The 20,484-nt window shown below is 53.9% G+C and overlaps 1 protein-coding gene across 1 annotated transcript; it reads right to left on the reverse strand.

The window, feature by feature from the left end:
- Nucleotides 1–338: 338 nt before the first annotated feature.
- PLA2G2C (phospholipase A2 group IIC) lies at nt 339–20,457 on the reverse strand. Its single transcript, XM_025925334.2, is given in 5 exon segments — nt 339–1,783; nt 9,668–9,771; nt 11,440–11,503; nt 11,506–11,572; nt 20,335–20,457. Coding segments are annotated over 5 exon segments (525 nt in total). The 3' UTR covers nt 339–1,616.
- Between the last annotated feature and the right edge of the window lie 27 nt (nt 20,458–20,484).

Consider the following 20,484-nt stretch of genomic DNA (forward strand, 5'->3'; position numbering starts at 1 on the left):
CTCTCGAAGTTCTCCCCAGGATATTCAGACCTGATGTGGTTTGTTTTCTTTAAATCTCTGAATCGTTACTGCCCAGCACTGTGTCTGACACGTAGTGGGGGCTCAATAAACGTCTGTTGGATGACTGTGTGATTACAGCCGTTTGTGCATTCATCCTTATTATATTTGATCACAGCCTTTCTCCTCCCAGACCTACAAGGTGAGGGGCAGGGGCCACGTGCACAACGTTTTGTGGCCTCCCCGTGCAGCGCAGTGCGGAGAACTGGTCACAGTTCTCAGCGAGCCGTGAATGAAGACCGGCGAGTACTGACTGTATAACAGACCACACCACAACTTAGTGACTTAAAACGGCAGCCTCTATGCAGCTCACACTTCTGCAATCGGCCACTTAGCCTGGGGTCAGCTGGGTGGTTGCCTTGGTTCCAGCTAGCTTCTCTCGTGGGTCATGGTCGGCAATGAGTGGGCGTGCCTGACCTTGGCTGGGTGCTTTTACATGTCTGAGGTCTGAGCTGAGACAGCCGGACTGACACTCTGGCCCCCGTCTGCCAGCGGGCCAGCCCAGGCTTGTTCTCAGCAGCGCCACGTGTCCTGAGACCCGACCTGCTGAGGCCTGGGCTCGGGAACCGGCAGACCGACCATTCGTACGTTCCACTACGTTCCGTCGACCTAAGTAATTCACGAGGTCAGCGCAGAGTTTAGATTCAACCACTGGGAGGAGCAGACTCTACTTCTTGATGGGAAACGCCGAGCGTTCCTTTACGAGAGGCAAGGATACAGAGAGGCATAGCCTCCAGAGAGGACAGCTGTGCGGCTGATTTTGCAACCTACCACGCCACGTGGGCGTGACAAAGAACAGAATCCGCCCACGTCAGGCGACTTTGGTGTTCGTTAGCATCGGAGTCTGATATCTCCAGGGCCTCCTGAACTCGGATGGAAATGTCGGGTCCCTCTGACGCACTCTTCCGAGGCCATCTTTCCCCAACTTTTTGACGTCTTCCTGGCCCCGACATCCACGTGGAGTGGATGTGGCTGCTCTCACGCTCTGTCTCTTAAGAGGTGAAAGTGGCCTTAATTTTTGCCACCGGAGGGATTTCAGAGAGCAGAACCCAAGCAAATGAGAAAAGAGTCCAAAGCATGCTTCTCGGATCCTTGGCTGGATCCCTGTTTTGCAGGGTCCCTGCTCTGTCCCCGGCTGGATCTGGGTCGTGTGCCCCATTCCCAAGTCCGCCCTGCATCCTGACTTTGGGGTGGGGGCGGAGGGGGAGTTTAGGGCAGATCCTGGGTCCTCTGCCCTCCTGGGAATTCCCGGATGGGGGTTGGGAACATCTCTCTACCCTGTCCCCTTGCTGTACTGCTTCTTAGCACTTACTACTATCAGAAAGCGTCATTTATTTGTGTACATGTGAACAGGCAGTCTCCCTCCCTCGCGTGCCAGGGTCTTATCTTTTCCATTGCTGGTCTGCAGCCCTCTGGTGTCGAGTGACGAAGGAGTACCCTAGGCCCTGTGCTGAATGGTGGCTGCAGCCACCATTGGAGCCTGTTGGGGACGGCATGAGAAGGCTTCCCGGGAGGGTGACTCCGGAACACCTGCTGACCGGCCAGGGGCCTGTAGCTGCCTAGCACTGGAGTTTATGCCTCCCACAGTGGGGCCGGGTGGAGAACTGCTCGAAGGTTTTCTCGTAGGTGGGCAGGCTCTCTCTGAAGCAGTACGCAGACTGCTTGTCACACTCGCATGCCCGCAGCCCACAGAGACAGCTGACACCGGGACCGAGGGCACGTGTACCTGCAGAGAGACAGAGGGCCACCCGGGGGGGGGGGGGGGGCTCCGTTTGGTCCTAAGGTTGCGGAGAACAGGGGGCTTGCTACAAGGGGTTGGGGGTTGAAAACAGAAAGGGAAGAAACAGGGAGTCCTTTTCTTTCGTCCTTTTGCTGTGTCCCCAGTCACACCCGGACATGCTACGAGGACAGGAGGGAAGAGAAGCCTGGAAGGAAATGAGGAGGGCAGGGGGAGGGGGCTGCACGGAGGGGCGCCCTGAGTTAGCGCGCAGGCCAAGGGCACGGGACCCCTCTCTCAGGACTCACCTATGTCCAGCTGCTTAGTGGCCATCTCGCTGGGACACCTGAGGCATCTCCAACTTAAGACGTTCAAAAAGGAACACTTGAAGTAGCATTCCCCCCACCCACCAACCCGGCCTTCACCCACGCTCAAAGCTCGCAGACGGCACCACCTCCCACTCAAGCCAGAAAGCGAACAGCAGCCTGGGCTCCCCCCACCCGCCTTCCAACTTTTCACATCCAGTCCACAGCCAGCGCCGCTGATTTCTCTGTTCAAAATACTTCGCTCTCCGCCCTCTTGTCTCCACCTTCTTGGCCGCTACCCTCCCCCCCCCCCATCCCTATCGCCACCAGCTCTTCCTCCCTAATGGGAGGAAACAAACAGGGACTTTCTTAAACTGCAGCCTGGATCAGGGCCACTCTCCTGCTTCAAGCCCCTGGGTTTCCTAGTATTTGGGGGAGGACGTCCAAATCCTCACCGGGGTCTCCAGGGCAGCCTTGCTATGATCCAGCCTCCCCAACTGGTCCATTGCCATGGCCTTTTGCTCTGCTCCAGGCACACTGGCCACTTTGTCACAGGCCTGGCTCGGTCTTGTCCTGGGACTCTGCTCTCACCATTCTCCTTGTCTAAAGCACCTCTCACCAGGATCTCATCGTTTGGGATGAGATGCCCCCTCCTCAGACAGGCTCTCCTTGACCCCTGATCAGGAGCCCCCCTCCCGCGCATCCCCGTTTATTGCCTCCAACGTGCTTTGCACAACCCGCACGTCTCTTGAGTATTCACTTGCTTCCGCCTATCCCTCCTCAACGGAGTGTGAGCTCTGTGAGGCTGGGGCTTTGCCCGTCTCGTCCGTCACAGTATGCCCAGCATGAGGAGCAAATGCTCCTTACATCGTAGGTGCTCAACCGACAGTCCCTGATAAGCGAATGAAGCCCCTCTGGGCCTTTGGGATCGAGTGTCTGCCCTTTGGCCGAGCTACCACTAGATGGGGATCTTTTATTTAGTTACTGGAGCTGAAGTGTGTGTGTGTGTGTGTGTGTGTGTGTGTGTGTGTGTGTGTGAGAGTGTGTGTGTGTGAGTGTGTGTGTGTGTGTGTATGTGTGTGTGTGTGTGGTTGTGGCTTCCCCTTTCTAGAGAACTGCACCCCAGTTCCCTGTTTACAGGGAGAGTGGTTTGGCTGCGGCATGCACGGAGTGCTCCCTACGAGCTTCTGGTGATGGCAGTGGTGCATCCGGGAAGAAGAGCCCTTTGAAGTTGGATCCAGTGCTGACTGTCCTCTGTTTGTTTGCCTTTCTCCCTCCGAAGTCCAACTCCTGCAGCAAGCTGTCCTCCCACGTCTCCCTGGAGACTTGATTTCTCAAGGCACGTCGACACCCACCCCACGCTTCAGCTGCGCCCTCCACTCACCCACTGGAAATGGGCCAGGAATGCTCGCGCCCCTGGCTCTGGGCTCCGCCGCTCCCACCCTCCCTGACACCTGGGTCACCTTTGCCCTCGTGTTCCCCCTTTCCATCTGTGAGCATCCTCCAGGATCCTCCAGGCCCCAGCTCCCCCGGGAGCCCCTCCCAAGCCACGCCCCATCCCCTCTGGGTCTCTCGCCTCGACCGCCTCGAGCATGCCCCTTGCTTCCCTCCCGGGTGGCCGCCACAGTCTGCAGGGGCCAAGGGTCCGCCACTTGGTCTCGTGGCTGGTGTTCTCAGGGTGCAGGGCCCTGCCCCCTTCAGCCTGGCTCTCCTCCGGAAAGGGCCTGGCACCCTGTGCTGTCACTCACCCCGGCGCTGTCTTTCTGGAAGCCTGAAGTGAGACTCCTTTCTCACTCTGCCTTGGCCTCCTGGTTATCTCTGTCTTCTGTTCCTCTCTTCTTCTTTACCGTCTCACTTCTCCACACCTCCTTTGTCTTTTCGCTCACTTTCCCGTCCCTTTCTCACTTTGTCCTGTCCTTGCCAATGCACGGAGTAGGACCCTCTCCTGACACGCAGTGTGACCTCTGATGCTCCCCTGGGCCCCAGGCCTGCTGGAACTGATCCCGAGCAGGGGTCGACGGCATGGGCTCTCATTCCTGGGGCATCCCACAGCCGTGGCAGGACCAGACCTGTTAAGACCCGAAAGGAGAGGCAGCCCCAAGGCTAGAAATGCCCTGTTTGCAAGCCATCTTTTCAAAAGACAAACCCAAATCTGTTCCTGCATCTTCTAGTTTGCTAGCAGGGAAACTGAGGCATGAGAGAGGAACATGGCTTCAGGGCATTCTTTCTCATTCCACGACAGACTCCCATAAATAGGATGAAGCAGGACGCTCCACATCGCTGCCCTCCGTGAACTCAGCCTCCTGCCGAGGCTGCCACCTCCCTGCATCCCAGGCCTCCTCCCTGCTCTCCAAATTCTCTCGAGTCTCTGGTTCGATCTCAGGGCCTTCAATACCAATCACAGTGCCGATGACTCTCGGGTTCTCATCCCAGCCCAGTGTCCCGCCTGAGCTCAATACTCCAATGTGCTCAGGTCCACCCGACTTCCCTCACTGGTGGGTGTCTGATTCGCATCTTGAACTCCTTGCTGTGTTCTCACAGCTGTTTCTTCCCCATTTGCAGAAACTCAATAGACGACAGTTTACCTGTGGCCGCCCTGGCCCAGAACCTTGGATTCAGTCTCTTTTTCCTTCCCACCCCACATCCAGCCCATCAGCAGGCCCTGACAATTTACCTCCGTGACACCCAATATCTGGCACTTCTCCCCTCCACTTTACCATCCGTGGTAGCTTCTCCCCAGTGCTCCTGACGCAGCTCACTCACACCACCCCACCTTTTCTCCCTTGCTCCCCAACCACCCCGGACAGTGGTCAGAGTGATCTTTCTAGAGCAACATTAGAGCTATCATTTCCCGCTTCAAATGCTCTGGCAGCCTCCCCTGCCACTGGAGGAGGCGGTGAGCTCCTTCCCTGTCTGCCCCTCCCCCAAGCCCCACGAAGGAACCCGTTCCCCTGTGCGACACCAGCCCCGGCCACCCGCTGCCTCTGCTCCTGCCACACTAGCCAAAGGCCACCTGGAGTAGCCAGCCTTCCCTCCTTCTGTTGTCATCATTCTGTAGCCTGTCACCTTGTCATAGCACTGGTCAACACCCGAGTGTACTTTACTTCTGAATATTTTGTGAGCTGGATTCCTCCCAGAAGGCAGGCTCTTTCTGCCCAGGGAGTTTGTGTTTTCATCGTACGTCTTCAGCTCTGAACACGAGCTTGCCTGCCTGGACGCTCACCGTCTGTGGGTCAGAGAAAGGGTCCTCATCCCAGGACCCGGGAGGCCCGGTTCTCGGGCCAGACCCACCACCTGTGTGTGCTTTAGAACCTTAGGCAAGTTGCGTGTCCCCAAGCCTGTGTCCTCCGCTTTCAAATCAGGAAACAGATACTTATGTTAACTATCTCATGAGGTTTTCGTTCATTCACTCGTCAAACCGACAGGTCCTGAGTTCTTAACATGTGCCTGGCTTTTGGCTAGGACCTGGGGGTACAGGTCTGAGCAAGCAGACCCCACATCACTTAGCTCCAAGGGCGTCCCTCTCTGTGGGTTCCAGTGAGGATGAGTGCCCCCCACGCCCCCACAGGACAGGCTTGTTCCTTGCTCTCCGGAACTCACATTTGGGTTGGCGGGAGAGGGGAAGCCTAAGACAAGGTAATTTCAGGTGGAGACCAATGCTAGGAGAGGAAAAGGGGTGATGTGTCAGGGACAGAAGTGTTGTGAGGGATCAATTCAGCAGTGATGGAGAAAGATCTTTGCAAACTGCAAATTCCAGTGGTTCTCATGTTCACCTTCCCTCTTTGGCAGAGGGAGAAGGGCGGAGGCTCCGACGTGCCTCTGGCTGGAACCTGGCTGGCCTCCCACGGCCCCTGCACAAGCCACACATGCATGTGTGGGTGGAGGAGGGGGCGCCTCCGCGGCTAATCTTAAAGTCCCTTGCAAATTCCAAGTGCTTATGTAAGCCCAGTCAAAGGAGGGATAATGACCTCCCTGGTTGCCCGAGGGCAGCCTTCCCCACCTGGCAAATTGGCCCCAAGGCTTGGGTTCCAGGCCTTTCTCTGCACGGATCTTCTGGTGACATTTAAAGACACGGACAGGCCAAGTTGTTTTTCTCCTTTCCCCTTCCCTGCTCACCAACTACATCCCAGATCAGCCCTTGGTTGCTAGGCAACTGGGGACCAGGCTCTGGTACAGGATTTCAGAACTTGGAGGCTGGGGGGAGGGGAGGGGCATTAACCCTTGCAAGGCAGCTCTTTGAACTGCAGAGTAACCGGAGTGGGGGGGGGAGAGCTTTTCTTCTCTAGGGAGTTAATGACGTTAGCGCAAGGGGATGCAGGTGCAGAGGAAATGCTTCAGAGCAATCTCCTAACAGTGATGAAGAAAATCCCAGTGCTTTTCCACCAAAGCGAAGGGGAAAAGAAAACTTTGATGCAAAAAGAAGTCTCAGCTTCTAAAAGGAAAGGCACTACCTAAGCACCTGCTATGGGCCAGCCCCTTCAGCGGGGTTACTTTAGCAACCTTAGGAAGGGCAGACTCTTATCCCCATTTTACAGACGAGGAGACTGAGGCCCAGGATGGTTGTGTAATTACCCAGCTAGAAGGAGTGCAGCTGGGGTTCAGACCCAGCTCTGCCAGACCCCGAGGTATGTGCTCTCTCTGGGCCTCTTAGCAGGGTCCATAGCGCTAGAACAGAAAGATCTGGGCGTTATAGATGAGCCGAGACCATCTGCCTTTCTCTGCCCCCTCACGAGCATGCTGCCCACAGGACAACAAGATTTGCATCTGTGTGAGCCCTCCAACCAAGTGTGTCCCCCCTGCCACCCTCCTGGCAGCCCCATGCCGCTGGGGAGGGCAGTGTAAGGCAGGGACACTGGTTCTGGGGGCAGACGGCCTAGGTCGGGATCGTGACTCTTCTTTTCCTGGCTGCGTGACCTCGGCCATCTCCGCTAACCTCTCTGAGCCTCAGGGTCCTTCCTGATAATCATGCCCACCCCAGGGGTGTATCACAGGGGTCCAAGGTGCGGTATGTAATGCACATGTCACCGATGCTCAGAGACCACAGCTACTGCTATTATACCCATTTCATGGATAAAGAAACTGAGGCCCAGAAAACTCAGGCCAAGCACTGTGTTCCAGAGCACTGGAAAGGCTCCAGACACATGCGTGTTAATGTTGCCTGTTACTCGGATCACACTCTTGCCCTCTCTGGGCCTTAGTCTCCCTGTCACTACCATAAGGTGTGGGTCTAGAGGGTCTCTAAGGGCGCTTTCAGCTCTGGAGTGTGCCAGGAGAGCATGACCCGAGGCTGCCTTGCTCTGCACCTGGCCCCCACACAGCGCTGGCTTTGGAGGGGCACCCAGCAGGCACTCAAGCAATGCTGGGCAAGTAAGTGAATGTTCCTGTGTCTGGTTTGTGGGCTCAGCACGTATCAGCAGCAGACCCGGGATCAGAACCCAGATCACTCAGCTCCCGGCCCCACTCTTGAGAGCAGGGGCTTGGCAAGGCGGGGTGGGGAGGACAGGGGGTCGACCTGGCACTCACCGGCTGGGTCAGCTGAGGCGGGGGATACTGATGTCCCCCGACCCCACCCCAGTGCTAACTCCCTAAGCGGGGCTCTGGACTGCGGGGGCCCTGCTCAAGCTTCAGGAGCCGCTAACTGCCTGGCGGCATCTATGGAAAGCACAGCCCAGACCCTAAACTTCCCAGCCCAGTGCCCAGTCCCTGCCCACACCGCCTACCGCTGCCCAGCATGTGCCAAGCAGATGTTCCCGTGTGCCACCTCGGGGGAGGGGGCTCCGGGCTCTCCCCCAGGTCACTCTTCTCTGTCTCCTGGGCTCCCAGGCTGCGGCTCTGGCCTCACGGGGGAGGGGGAACAGAGGTGCTAAAGAAGATGCTCAAAAAAAAAAAAAAAAAAAAAAAAAGAACGCAGTAGCAGCAGGTGCAAAGGGCTGAGGCTTCTTCCAGGGCTGCGACCACAGCGCGCACAGGCTGCATCTGCTGAAAATCCACTTCCCTCCTCAGGGCATCTTTTCCCTTCTTTCCTGGTATTTGCACTTTATGGGGGCATCAGAAGACAGAGGTCCTCAAATGTATTTCCTCTAAAAGGGAGAACTTTTCAACCACTTTAAGATAACACTTGACATGACAGATATTATGATCAAGACGAAAAGAGATGAGAAGGAACCATATGAAAGCAGGACCATGTGCCAGGCTGAGAAGAGCCAGGGGCACTTTTTCTGTGTGTGCCCCCCTACAGCCAATAGCCAGGCTTGTCCCGCCCCCAATCCCACCAAGTGGGGCCCAGAGGGGTGGGGAGAGGTGGTCAGAAACTCTGTCCCTCCCTCCGAGGGCATCGTGAGCCAAAGCAAACAACACTTCCGGGGTAATCTCCTCCAGCCCCCTCTCCTTGCCCCTCCACTAGGTCCTGATCCTGTCCCATCTCCTGTACGTGGCCTTGGGGACCTCCCAGAAGAGACACTGCTTTAGGTGTGAGCACAGTCATGGCCAGAGAGCTCCAACACAGAAGTCTCCTTGAGCTCATGCTGGAAAGAGGGTTCTCCCCATCAACAGTGTGTCTGGGGCCAGAGGCTGTGAAGGCTGAGAAACAGACCAGGCTGTATCTGGCCTCAGATGGCAGGGATCTGAGCCACCAGCAGCTCCCCATGGCTCAGGTCTCACCACTGGACCAGGGAGACCGTGTAGCTGTATTGCTTGGTCAATCTGGGTGTGTCCTGAGCTGGGGCCCTGGGTGGGGGGGGGGTACTGGGGAGCCCTGGGGTCTAGGCACTGAGCACCCTCCCTAAGGGGGAGATGAAGGGAAGGGAGGTGGTGGTTCCCCGACCTCGGGAGGAGACAGGTGGACTCCAACACATTCACAGCTGAGCACGAATACACACGGGGAGGAAAGCAGTTCATGCAACTCCACAAGGCGGGGTAGGAGGCCAGTCGCCCTGAGGGGCACTCAAACCACTGGTTCCACCTGAATGAACGGCATTCGCGAGAAGGCTACAGCCCAGTGACTTCAAATGGGCTTGCTCTTCAAACTTGCCCTACACAAACCCCACACCCCGGTAGCCCCAGAACATGCCCCGGGATATTAGGGGCCACGCCCCACGTGTGGGACACTCGGTACTTGCCCACCCTTGTCCTTTGCTCTCCTCCCTGAATGGCCTCAACGACATGTGAGTTCTCTTCCCCGTCCCCCTCCTATTTACTTTTGTGTCCCCCATGGCACCTACTAGCGCTTGGCGTGGAGTCGCCCTTAACAAATATTTGTTCAACTGAAAGACAGCCGAGCTGCTTTGTTAACACATGACAGACATAAGGAGGAATGTTCTCAACAGCAACGGTTGCCAGGCGAAGCTGCAAGATTCCATGTCGTCTCAAGTCAGCCACTATTTATTGAGCAGGTACTATACCCCAGGCACCATGCTCCATGCTCCCAGAGGGTGCTGGACGGGAGAGACCGGAGACCAAGCAAAGACTCCCGAGAAGCTTTGACTCCTAGAATGGTCACTTTCCGTCTCAAAGCACTCTTCTGCCGGGAGGCAGACATTAAGGAAAGGCCCAGGTTCAAAGCCATTTCCCTACAGAGAGGGCTACTCACAGGCCACGGACCCATTGGCGATGTGGAACTGGTAGCTGTTCAGCACAGGCTGGCAGCCGAATTGCTTCAGCTTCTCATAGCAGCAGTCATGTGCCAGGCAGCATCTGGGGGCCAGAGCAGAGGAGAGGTGAGGGGCTTCCCTGGCGGGTGGGCCCTGGGGAATCAGCGGGAAGACCATAGGTGGAAACCGGAAAGGACTCCCCCGCCTCCTCCCCTGCATGAGAAGGCATTGAAGGGTAAGGAGGTAAGTTCCTGAAAATATTGAAACTACAAAAATAACCACTAACATCTAGTGAGCTCTTTCTGGCACCTTCTGCTATCCCATTAGCTCCTCAGCGTAACCCTGTGAAGGGTGATCATTGTCCCCATTTCATAGAGGAGGTGGCAGAATTCCAAGAGGGGAATTTCCCAAAACTGTACAGCTGGCAAATGATAGACACGGGGCTCAAATCTAGGTCCGTGTGGCTCAGTCATTCATGTAATGACTTTTTCCTGAGCATCTACCATGTGCCAAGCACTGTGACAGTCCCTGAGGAGACAGGTGTCAGCAAAAACACCCGTAACTCTTTAGTCCTTGTTCTCACCGTGCTGAGAGCAGCCGGGGACAGGAAGGGAGAAGATCCACAAAGAGAAAACAGCTCGGAATGCCTCAACCAGAGCACGAGGGGCAGGAAAGCAGAGACCGGGGACTGGATTCTAAGACACAGAAAAGAAGATGCTCTGGGCCAGACACTTCGGTCCTTCCTCTCGCCATCCCCACCTGCAAGTGGGCTCTCTGCTGTTTGTCGTTGTTGTCTAACGGTGGTAAAATTCTCGCCAGCCTTTGGTCTCGGAAGGGGAGGCACAGAGCGTCAAAGAGCCGGGACTTTGAACCAGGCAAGTTCTTGTTCAAATCCTGACCTAGCCACTCAGGGACTGCTGTGTCTTTGGCTTTGCCACGTTGGTTTAGTGGGTGCTCACAGTCGCCATCTGTAGGATACGGACAGCCACACTGCCTTGGCCACTGGATGCAAGGCTTAAAGGTAGGCCCTGTGTGCGAATCACCAATCCCGGTGCTCGGCCCATGATGGGCACTTCATCGGTGTCAGTGCCCCCGCAGGGCTCTGGGGTCCCTCCAGCTGGACTATTCCATGCCCGGCCCGGAGGACTCAAGCTCCAGGAGCGACATTTGAGGCCCCACTGCAGGGACGTATTTATCCACGTGGGGTTGAAAGCGGCAAGAAACACCTCGCTTCTTTTTTCTTCAGACACACGACGTGCAAACTATCCTGGTTCCTGTCTCCCCGTACCCTCTCCAGGTCACCCCAACCTCCGCTTTTTCTTGGGGCTCGCGCTCCCCACCCCCACGCCAAGGAGTAGGCCTGGCAGCCACGTTGGGCCATGTGGCCTCGCCCAGATGGACAACTTTTGCAAACTGGGCCACTGGGATTCTCTCTCCCCGAATGTGGAATTAGGCCCGGGAGACAGCAGGGCAGTCTTGCTGTGCTCTAAGCCTAAAAAACTGGGTTGCTGAGAGAAGACCATGTTTGCTGTGACGTCTGAGAACTGAAAACGTTTCTGGAGCTCTGGGCAGGACTGACTAGATAATTTTCGAGGTCTGGTGCAAAACGGGAATCCAGGGCACGTTGTTCAGACACGAGGATTTCAAGATGGCGGCTACAGGACAGCCAACCATCCATGGGCTTCTGTTACTTGCAACACAAGCGTCCTAACCTCCTGCCTCCCTTCGGGCACCGGTTTCAGTGCAAATCCAATGAGCGCTTTGGACTCACCTGTCAGTGTCATCCACGGGGTTCCCTTTGCCCCCAAGGCCACAGTAGCAGCCATATCCGTATATGAGAAGAAGGCGCTCCGCCCTGTGATGTACTTGACCGTCCTCTGAAACTGCCAGAAGCTGGGCCATCGCTGGAGGGCAGGAAGGAAGAAAGAAGGCGGGGTGCAGTGAGAACAATACCAGCAACTAGAGGGCTTGCATCCGGGACCTCAGGAGACCCCCAAACATGCTGCCTGAGCATGGCTGGGATCACCAGCCCCCGTCGTGGGGAAGACAATATGGCTGGAACACCGTGTCCCATGGCCAGTTTCTTGCTAGTCCGGGATGAGAACCCAGCTTCCACGATGTTCAGGACAATACTGTCAACTAGGTCTTCCCCCCACTCCCCACCCCCAGTGGAAAAAAAAACCAAACAAACCCCAAATCCACCATCTAAGGCAGAAACACCCTTAGGTCTAATGCAACATTTACGGGAAAAGTTCAAAGCTAGAGATGCCAGTTTCTCCAAATATCATCAGGCATTTACAATCTCGCAGGAGAAACAAAATACTTGAGAGGCAGAAAAGATGCCCTCAGTCTATTTTTTTTTTTAATGGCAAATACACATGGACCCAGCAATTTTTTACTTCTACAGAATGTTTACAAAAGTGGGGAAAGAATATATATATTCTGGGGGATGTTTGCTGCAGCGCGTCCCCTGTGGTATGAAAAAAATTGAACACCACCTACATATCCACTGACGGGGGAGATGTCTTGAAAACATCTACTTTTAATAGCAATATCTCCGGGCAGTGAGATTGAGGAAGTAGGTGGAGAAAAAGATAGGCACTGTTTATACACTTTTATGCTGTCTTTTTTTTTTTTTATAATGAGCATGTATTACTTTTGTATTAAAATGTTCAAAATGTGTGTGCGGAAAAGCCTAGAAGGTTGTATATCAAACTCTTAAGAGTGGTTAGTTACATCTGGGTGTAGGAGAAGGACTGGAGTCTGGGAGGGATGCGATGTGGCTTTTTTTTTTAAATGTTTATTTACTTTTGAGAGGGAGGGAGGGGCGGGGGGGGTGGACAGAGGATCCGAAGCGGGTTCTGAACTGACAGCAGTGAGCCGGATGCGGGGCTCGAACTTGAGAACCGTGAGATCATGACCTGAGCCAAAGCTGGACACTTAACTAACTGAGCCGCCTAGGCGCCCCAAGAAGTGGCTTCATCTTGGTAGTCTATACTCACTCGTTTCACTTCTTAATTACCTGCATATATTAATTTTGCCATACAATAACAGAAAAACATGAACTTGAAGAAAACGGAGATGGAGACACAGGGTTTTGGGAGGCGTTCACAGGAGACTTCCTGTGGTTTTGTTGTCCCAAAGCAGAAGCACTGTGGAGGGGGTAGGAAGCTCCTGTGGTCAGGGGTGCCTCAGGCGCTGATGGGGTGGGGGACACCAGGGAGGGAACTGGTTCTCCCTGCGTGGACCCCCCCACCCCCCACCATGGTCTTGAAAACAGCCAATTCCACCACTGACTGAGGGAAAATGGGAACTCCATTTTTGACATCTTTCGACTTAGGGACCCGAAAGCTACACTGTTGAAGCAGCGAAACGGATTTGGAGACATCTCTACTAATCAAACTAACCAGAGCAGAGTCAAAGAATTTTCCAACAACTGTTTCCAACACTGTTTCCTGTGAAGCTCTTTTTCACTTTGCGGAGTGGTGTTATCTGATCTCCTGGTAGCAATGACCTGTAATCACCCATGATTCCATAAGTCACCACAAGAGAGCCTTTCTGATGAGAACTAATTGTCCCTAAACTAGCTAGATACAGGTCTGCGTTTTTGTTCTGGCATCTACAAGACTTTAAAGGCAACGGGCATCCAAAGGAAAATAAAAAAGGGTCCCGGAGGGGGCGTGTGGTAAAACAGTAGTCAAAGGCCCTTTTTCTAGCAAATAGTTAGCAACCTTTGATTTTCTAGAAGTTTTGTGAGGTCCTAAGGCTGGGACCACCCCCTTTTGTAGAAGAAACAGAAGCAGAAGGAGTTTGGTGGGAACCTATTCCACTCCTGAGTCTCTTTTGAATGACACCTGATTTCCCCTCACCCGATGCCACCTCAGGAGGGGCCACCCCAAGACACAGACGCCCAGACACGAGGACAGCACCCCGGAGCTCTCCCAGCTCCTTACTACTTACGGCAGGAGGCAAAGACCACGAGAACTCCAATGGCCTTCATTCCCGAGGACATCTGGGGGGTCGGAGGCACCACAGTCACACCTTCCTCTGCTCACGAGGAGTCTGCCAGATGAACTCCTGAACGTGACCAAGAAGAGGGGAGGCCATGTGGGTGTGAAACCCCAATCACAGCGCAGGGCTCAGAGCAAAGGGATTTTTTTTTTTTTTTTGGCAACCTTATCTCCTCCCCCCCGCCCCACCACTCTTCTCTTTTTGATTTTGAGAAGTCAGCATTTCCTCTGTTCCCAAGTTGAAAGTCATATTTAGGGTCCATGATGGAAATCCAGTGCCAGGAAGTCTAGCCCCATTTGCATGGTGCCCCCTTCTCCCCAGCCCGTGTCTGCCTCCTTGAGACTCAGGGATCTTATTCGTGAACTTAGCCCCTCGGAACCTCGGCTGCCCCTCCTACACAGTGAGTGTCAGGTACCTATCAGTAATTTGAAGCATTTATTAAGAAGTTACTGGGGCGCCTGGGTGGCGCAGTCGGTTAAGCGTCCGACTTCAGCCAGGTCACGATCTCACGGTCCGTGAGTTCGAGCCCCGCGTCGGGCTCTGGGCTGATGGCTCAGAGCCTGGAGCCTGTTTCCGATTCTGTGTCTCCCTCTCTCTCTGCCCCTCGCCCGTTCATGCTCTGTCTCTCTCTGTCCCAAAAATAAATAAACGTTGAAAAAAAAAATTAAAAAAAAAAAAAGAAGTTACTAAATGCCAGCTGCTGTTTTCTATAAGGTCTTCATGGTGTTTCATTATTTGATCCCCACAACTTGAGAGTCTCTGTGATTGTTGCAGAGATGGAGAAACAGAGTCAGAACAGTTTCCTCGAGCCCAGACAGCCCCCAGTGTCACAGACTTGCGAGGCCCTACACACACAAAGCAAATAAACCCACTTAGTGCAGTCAAACGCCAGGATGGCGAAACACACCCCTCTTGTTACTATGAGCAACGGTGAGGGTGCCTATCTGTGGCCCGTTTCCCACAGGACAACAGAGGAGGACGTGGGCTCAGGGTCCCCCGTCATTCCATGGAGCCCCCACTGCTCAGTCGACAGCTCTCTTTAAATACCCATGGTCTTGCTCATTAGAAATCAGGCTAAATCTGATACTTGGAGGATGAACAGTAGCTCCGTTGAGCCCAGAGAATTTGGCAGGTACAGGGCTTTGGCTAGATTTACTCTTTGTGACCAAGTTTCCCAGGAAAACTTCAAAGTGAGCGTCCTCCTGCAGAGCCCTGGCGGGGGAGGGGTCATCAGGCACCTTTGCTACTTTTGACCCTCTTTGGCAAGATTCTGGTGGATGCTGGAAGGCCTGGCCCTGACCAGCCCTGGTCCCAGCTGGCCTCTGTTTCAAGTGCTGCATGGATGTTTTTAAATTAGGTTCCATCTCTACAGTCTGGCTCCCTTTCCTCTTCTGAGTCTGCAAAAATAACCGTGCGAGGGTTTAGTCCATGAAGAAGGCACGCACGTCTTTTACACGAGCAGGTGATGATGCTTTGGAGAGACAAAGAAAGAGACCTGGATGCATTACCGACAGTGAAATCAGTGTCTGTGTGTCAACTCCTCCTTCCCTCCAATCTTGCCCTGTTCACTTCCCGACACGTGTCTTTCTTGGGAGCCTCCTGGGAATGCACTTCTCTGTTGCAGATCTGTGTCCAGGGATGCCAGTCTAAGCCCATGGAGAGGGAGAAGCAGTGAACCCACCTCCAAAAGGAGGTGTTTGAGGGGGCCTTGAACTTCCTTAAATTTGCATTCTGCTCTTATTTGCTCCTCATACAACCCTACCAGAAAGAGCCTCTCGCTTTCTCACTTGGTAGCTGTGGAGAGCAAGCGCTCAGAGACAAGTGACACACAGCTGCCAAGTGGCAGGACCAGGACTTCACCTCTGGTCCCAACCTCCGAATCCAGGCTCGCGGCCTAGAGCTCTCGCCCGTGTGGCATTTTGAGGGTTACAGAGCATTTTCACAGACACCCGCCTTCACGGCCGTGACTTGGGCAAGACGGCCATGGTTCTCTCCTTTGGACTGATTATTTGCAGGTGCTTTGGATTGTGCCGAACTAAAACCAAGAGCACAGGGCCGGAGGCCTAGGGACTTGATGAAGGGTGAGAACACAGGAGGGGGCCCATCAGGGACTCCAGTGCCAGCCTCTAGGAGAGCAGCCGGCAAGCTGGTGGGTCTCTGTGAGCTATGCTCTCAGACCCATCAACTCGTCTTACGTAGACAATGATGAAACATGGCTCGGCTTTTTCCCCCCATGAAGACAATAAGGAGGAAGGAAGCTGCACATTGCATAAGTCAAAGATCATTCCATTTTGCTCCCCTCTTTGTCCCTGGTGCCTGACTGGCCCGCACAGGCCCCAGTGCACACTAGTACTGATGGTGAGGATGGTAACATTTGTGTCACACTTATTCTCCCCCCTGCGTGGCTTCTGAGCACTTCATGTCTATTTACCCATTAAGTCCTCATGTCCCCCAGCTGGAGAAGTGTTGCCATGACCCTTCTTGTGCAGATAAGGAAACCAGGCACGGAGAGATGGGAAGTAAACAAGCATTTAAGGAATGAATGAATGAATGAATGATCAGAGTCTGATCATGCTTCGAGTTACAGACACGGAAGCAAAACTACAACCTGCTGAGGGCCAGCGCAGGGCTAAAGCATGGGTTGTGGACTATCTCCTAAAATCCTCTTTCAGCACTCCCGATGAGGCTTAGAAGATCAACCCCAGTTTATCCACCAGGGAATAGAGCCCGGCGGAGGTATCGGGCCCCGCAAATTGAGAGAGCCGGGACTCACCCCAGGTGTGTCCACTCCAAAGGTGGCGTCCCTAACACTTAGCTGTTCTCCTGTTTCCCTGTGGGTCCTCGAGCTAAGGGCTGTACGTACCCAAAACACAGAGGAGAAAACAAAACTAAAACGACCCGAGTGTCCAAGCAGCTGCCACAAACGATCTTATTTTAGACACCATTCCAGCAAAAGGTGTCAGCTTCTGTTTTCTCGGACCCGGCAGTTGAATGGGAAGGGAGTTACAGTGGCAGCCGTAACCGGGAAGGCAAGGGAGAGAGAGGAGTGATCACAACGATAAATGACCAGGCCTATGAACCCAGGGCCATTGAGTGTAGGGACAGACGGCTCTAGCCGCATCAACACTAGTGCACCTGAAGTAGTTATTGGCTTCCGGTCGCCAAGAAAAGGCTGCATCGTGGAAGGGACCGTGAAGGTGCAGAGCAAAGAACTTGAGATTCTAGGTCGGAGAAGGGGGTCGGAGCAAGCCTCCATCACTCCCTAGCAGAGCCCTTTAAGCTCCTGGAACCTTAGCTTCATTATCTGTGAGGTGGAGACAATGGTCTTGGCCTCCCGCGGACCGCCAGCAAGCTTCAACAAGCTCCTGAAGTTGAAAGCCCTTGGTCAACAGTAGCCAAGGTGAGTTACCGTGTTTGATATTTTCTGCTCAAGAAGACTGGGGAGTAGGCGCATTTATGGATGTTTTCCAATAATATGCGGCACTTCCAGAGGTAAATTTCATTACCTGGAAACTTCCCTCTTGCAGGTCCCCCTGGGAAGCTGGTGCATCAGGAGGCAAGCTCTCTCCACCAGAGCATGCACTCAGTCCTCCTTCCACTTAAAGATTATCCACAGTCTCAATCAACACATCTGATGAGATTGAGGGCAGAATAGGACACTGGGTATAGACTCCAGAATCTAGAAGTTGCTAGTTCAAAAAGAGGCCAAGTGCTCTTTGGGGACAAGCTGCTGAGAAACTGAAGCTCCTGGCTTCAGCCCAGCCCCTGGGGCAGGTCATTTAGACTTCAAACCACATATCCCTGGGGAACACCAAATGGCAGCTAGCTGGGTCTCTCAGTGGAAAAGCCACTGTGGAATCAGCATTGCCTCTTCATTAATTTTATTCTCATTTGCTGAGCGCCTACCATGAAGCAGGCACTGTGTGGGCAAAGCAGGGGGCTCAGACACAGGCAAGTTCCTGCCCTCAAGGAGCTCATAACCTACGGAAGGAGAGGCACCCTGTAGGATGAAACCAACATGATAATGAGCGTTAACCCTCACCAAGCACTCACAACGTGCCCAGCACTGTGCTAAGACTTTTACATGTATTATCTGATTTCACCCCCACCGCAATCCCATTCTTACGCCCTACATTCTGTAGAGGTAGAAACCGAGGTCCAGAGCAGTGTAATCAGCTACCCAAGGGGTGGAGCAGAGATTCAAACTCAAGCCTTGACTCCGGGGGCCATGCCTGCAACCTCACGACCAGCACAATAGGTGGGTACAGGTAAAGGTGCCATGCGGGAATGCCAGGGTGGGGGTGGGGCACAGGGTGGGCTTTGGAAGCAGGTGGTTTAGGGTTTGGAAAGTGCTCTGCCACTCATTAACTTGAAGGATCCTGAGGGTCAGTTTTCTATGGCACAGGAGGCCAATGATGCCTTTCTGGACGAGAGCTCTGAAAGAGGAGCTTGCCTGGGGAGGGTGCATGGTGCCATCTTGGGCATGTTCCACTGGACCAGAAGGGATCAGCAAAAGCCCATGAGGTTTGGGGGTGGGGAGGAGGTGGTCAGGAAAGGGCTTCATGGAAGAGGTGACTTTTAACATTGAAGGATGGATAAATTTGGATTAACTTCAAGGAAGGAAGCAGGATGGGGCAGGCATGACCCTAGAGAGAAAAGGCTGAAGGTCCATTTGGGGAACAAGCTGGGGAGAAAGGAAACCGTGGCTGGGAAGGAGGATGAGTCCACATTTAATTTTTCAGGGCAGAGACCTCTGGCCACGTTTACTGAGAATCCATTCGTGTGCCAGAGACCAGACATTATAGGGTTTGTCCTTTGAAGACATGCTCTTTAAAGAAAGAGAGGACACAGAAGTAGCCAAGCCAGCAATCTCTTTAAAGAGCTGGAAGGCACAGCAATTGGCTGGTTGGTTTCCTTTCCTTCCCTCCAGCCTCCCCTGGCACCGTGCGTTACGTGGCCCCAGGGAGCAAAGGGCACATACCACTAAATACTAAGCAGCCCCTGGGCATAGGCAACATTTTACTGGATACTGGGACACACACACACACACACACACAAACACACATAGGGGGTGAGAAGCCAATCTGACTTTCCAAAAGATTGCATAATTCTTAGGTGATATTAAAATAGCTGATGAAGGATCTACTTTAATCTTTTTTGGGTGGGCGTTGAAGGCCTTAAGAGCATTGCTTAGATATTTCTGACAGAATCATTTACAAGAACTAAGCCACCAGCCGGGAGCTTCAAAGCCAACAGCTCGTAAAACCGCCACCTCCTGCACCTTCTTGGGGCCTCAGACACCACCCTGGCTGTGGGGGGTGGGGGGAGGGGGTGACCCTAGCAGGAGGCCTGCCCACCAGCAGCTCCCACAGATCACGTGCTGCTTTTCTGAGAAGGGAAGAGACATCACTGCTGAAATGATTCCCCCACCCCCACCCCCCACTTCCCAGATGATCCACCGCCCCTCCAGGCCCAAAGAACTTCCTGTCTGCGACAATCATTTGGCACATAATCATGTCCAGCCTGTACCCACTCTTCCATTCTTGGCTCAAATTGTATTGAAAATAATCTTATTTGTAACTTTGGGTGTGTGACATGCCCCCCCCCGCCCCCCTCCACCACCACCAAATTGTGAATATCTTGTAGGAGGGTCAGAGTTGGACCCTATTGCAATCCTGTGTCCATGCGTCCAGGATGGACAAGATAGTACATATTTGGCCACAATGCCAGGTAATAAGTCCTAATTCTTTCCTCCGGTAATCTGGTTCTTAGATGTCGATTAACATTATCTGCCAACAACAGAGTCACTAAGTTATTCATCTGTATGTTCCAAGAGTCTAGTGCTGTGCCTGGCAGGCAGGCAATAGACCAGTAAGGACCTTTTCTAAAGCTATCTTAAGTCCATTTTGGAAGCAAGTCTTCATCCGACAAGTTGGGGTCTGAAGGGTAAGTGGGCATTAGGGAAAAAGAGGGAGGAGGCGAAGTTCGGGGAGGGTGGGGAAGAATCTTCCAGACCTAGGGGACAGCGGGAGCAAAGGCCTGGAGTGAGGGGAGGGTGTGTATGTGTGTGGCCCTGTGGCAGGGGGGAATGGGCTTCAGGGTCGTCTGCAGGAGCTGGAGGTCTTGGACGGAGTCAGAGGACGGGTCTCCTCCCATTGGAGAAGGAGGGAGGAAGGAAAGCAGGCAAGTGTGTAATCTGATGTCAGAGCACCAAGAAGGCTTCCATAGGATGGCTTCTACTTTGTCTCTGAGGAGGGAAGGATTCTTCTGAGTGGGAGGAGGGCGGGGGAGAGGGGAGAGGTTTCAGGAGAGAGGACAAGGTTTGCAATAACCCGGGAGGAGAAAGGAGACACAACTGAACTGGGGGGAGTTGGAAGGATTTCTGAGTGGGGGTTGAGGGTCCGGTAGAGGTTGGAGACCACACGTTTCCATTAGGGCAACATCTGTGGTGGGTCAAGGATTCGTCAGCACCCTGGTAGAGGTGGACTGATGGAGTTTCAGCAGATGGGAGGGATGAAGAGACCAGTGGGACAAGGGCAGGGGCGATAATGGCCCAGGTAAAGGACCATGGATGGGCTGGACAGAGTAGGGCAGAAGCAGGTTGGTCTGCAGGGGGAAAGCCCAGAAGGCAATGGACTGGAGTTTCCAGACAAACGTGGTAGGCTAGCCTGGAGTTGCTGGAGGTATAGGGGTGGTGGTTGGGGTGGGGGTCATCGTAGCAGGGGCAGATGTGGTTGATAACAAGGGTCCAGATGCCACGGGGAATGGGGATGCTCATGTGGCAATGGGGGTCACGGAAGTGGTG

The sequence above is a fragment of the Puma concolor genome, chromosome C1 (assembly GCF_028749965.1).
Source record: "Puma concolor isolate L17-30 chromosome C1, mPumCon1.1.hap2, whole genome shotgun sequence".
Taxonomy (NCBI): domain Eukaryota; kingdom Metazoa; phylum Chordata; class Mammalia; order Carnivora; family Felidae; genus Puma; species Puma concolor.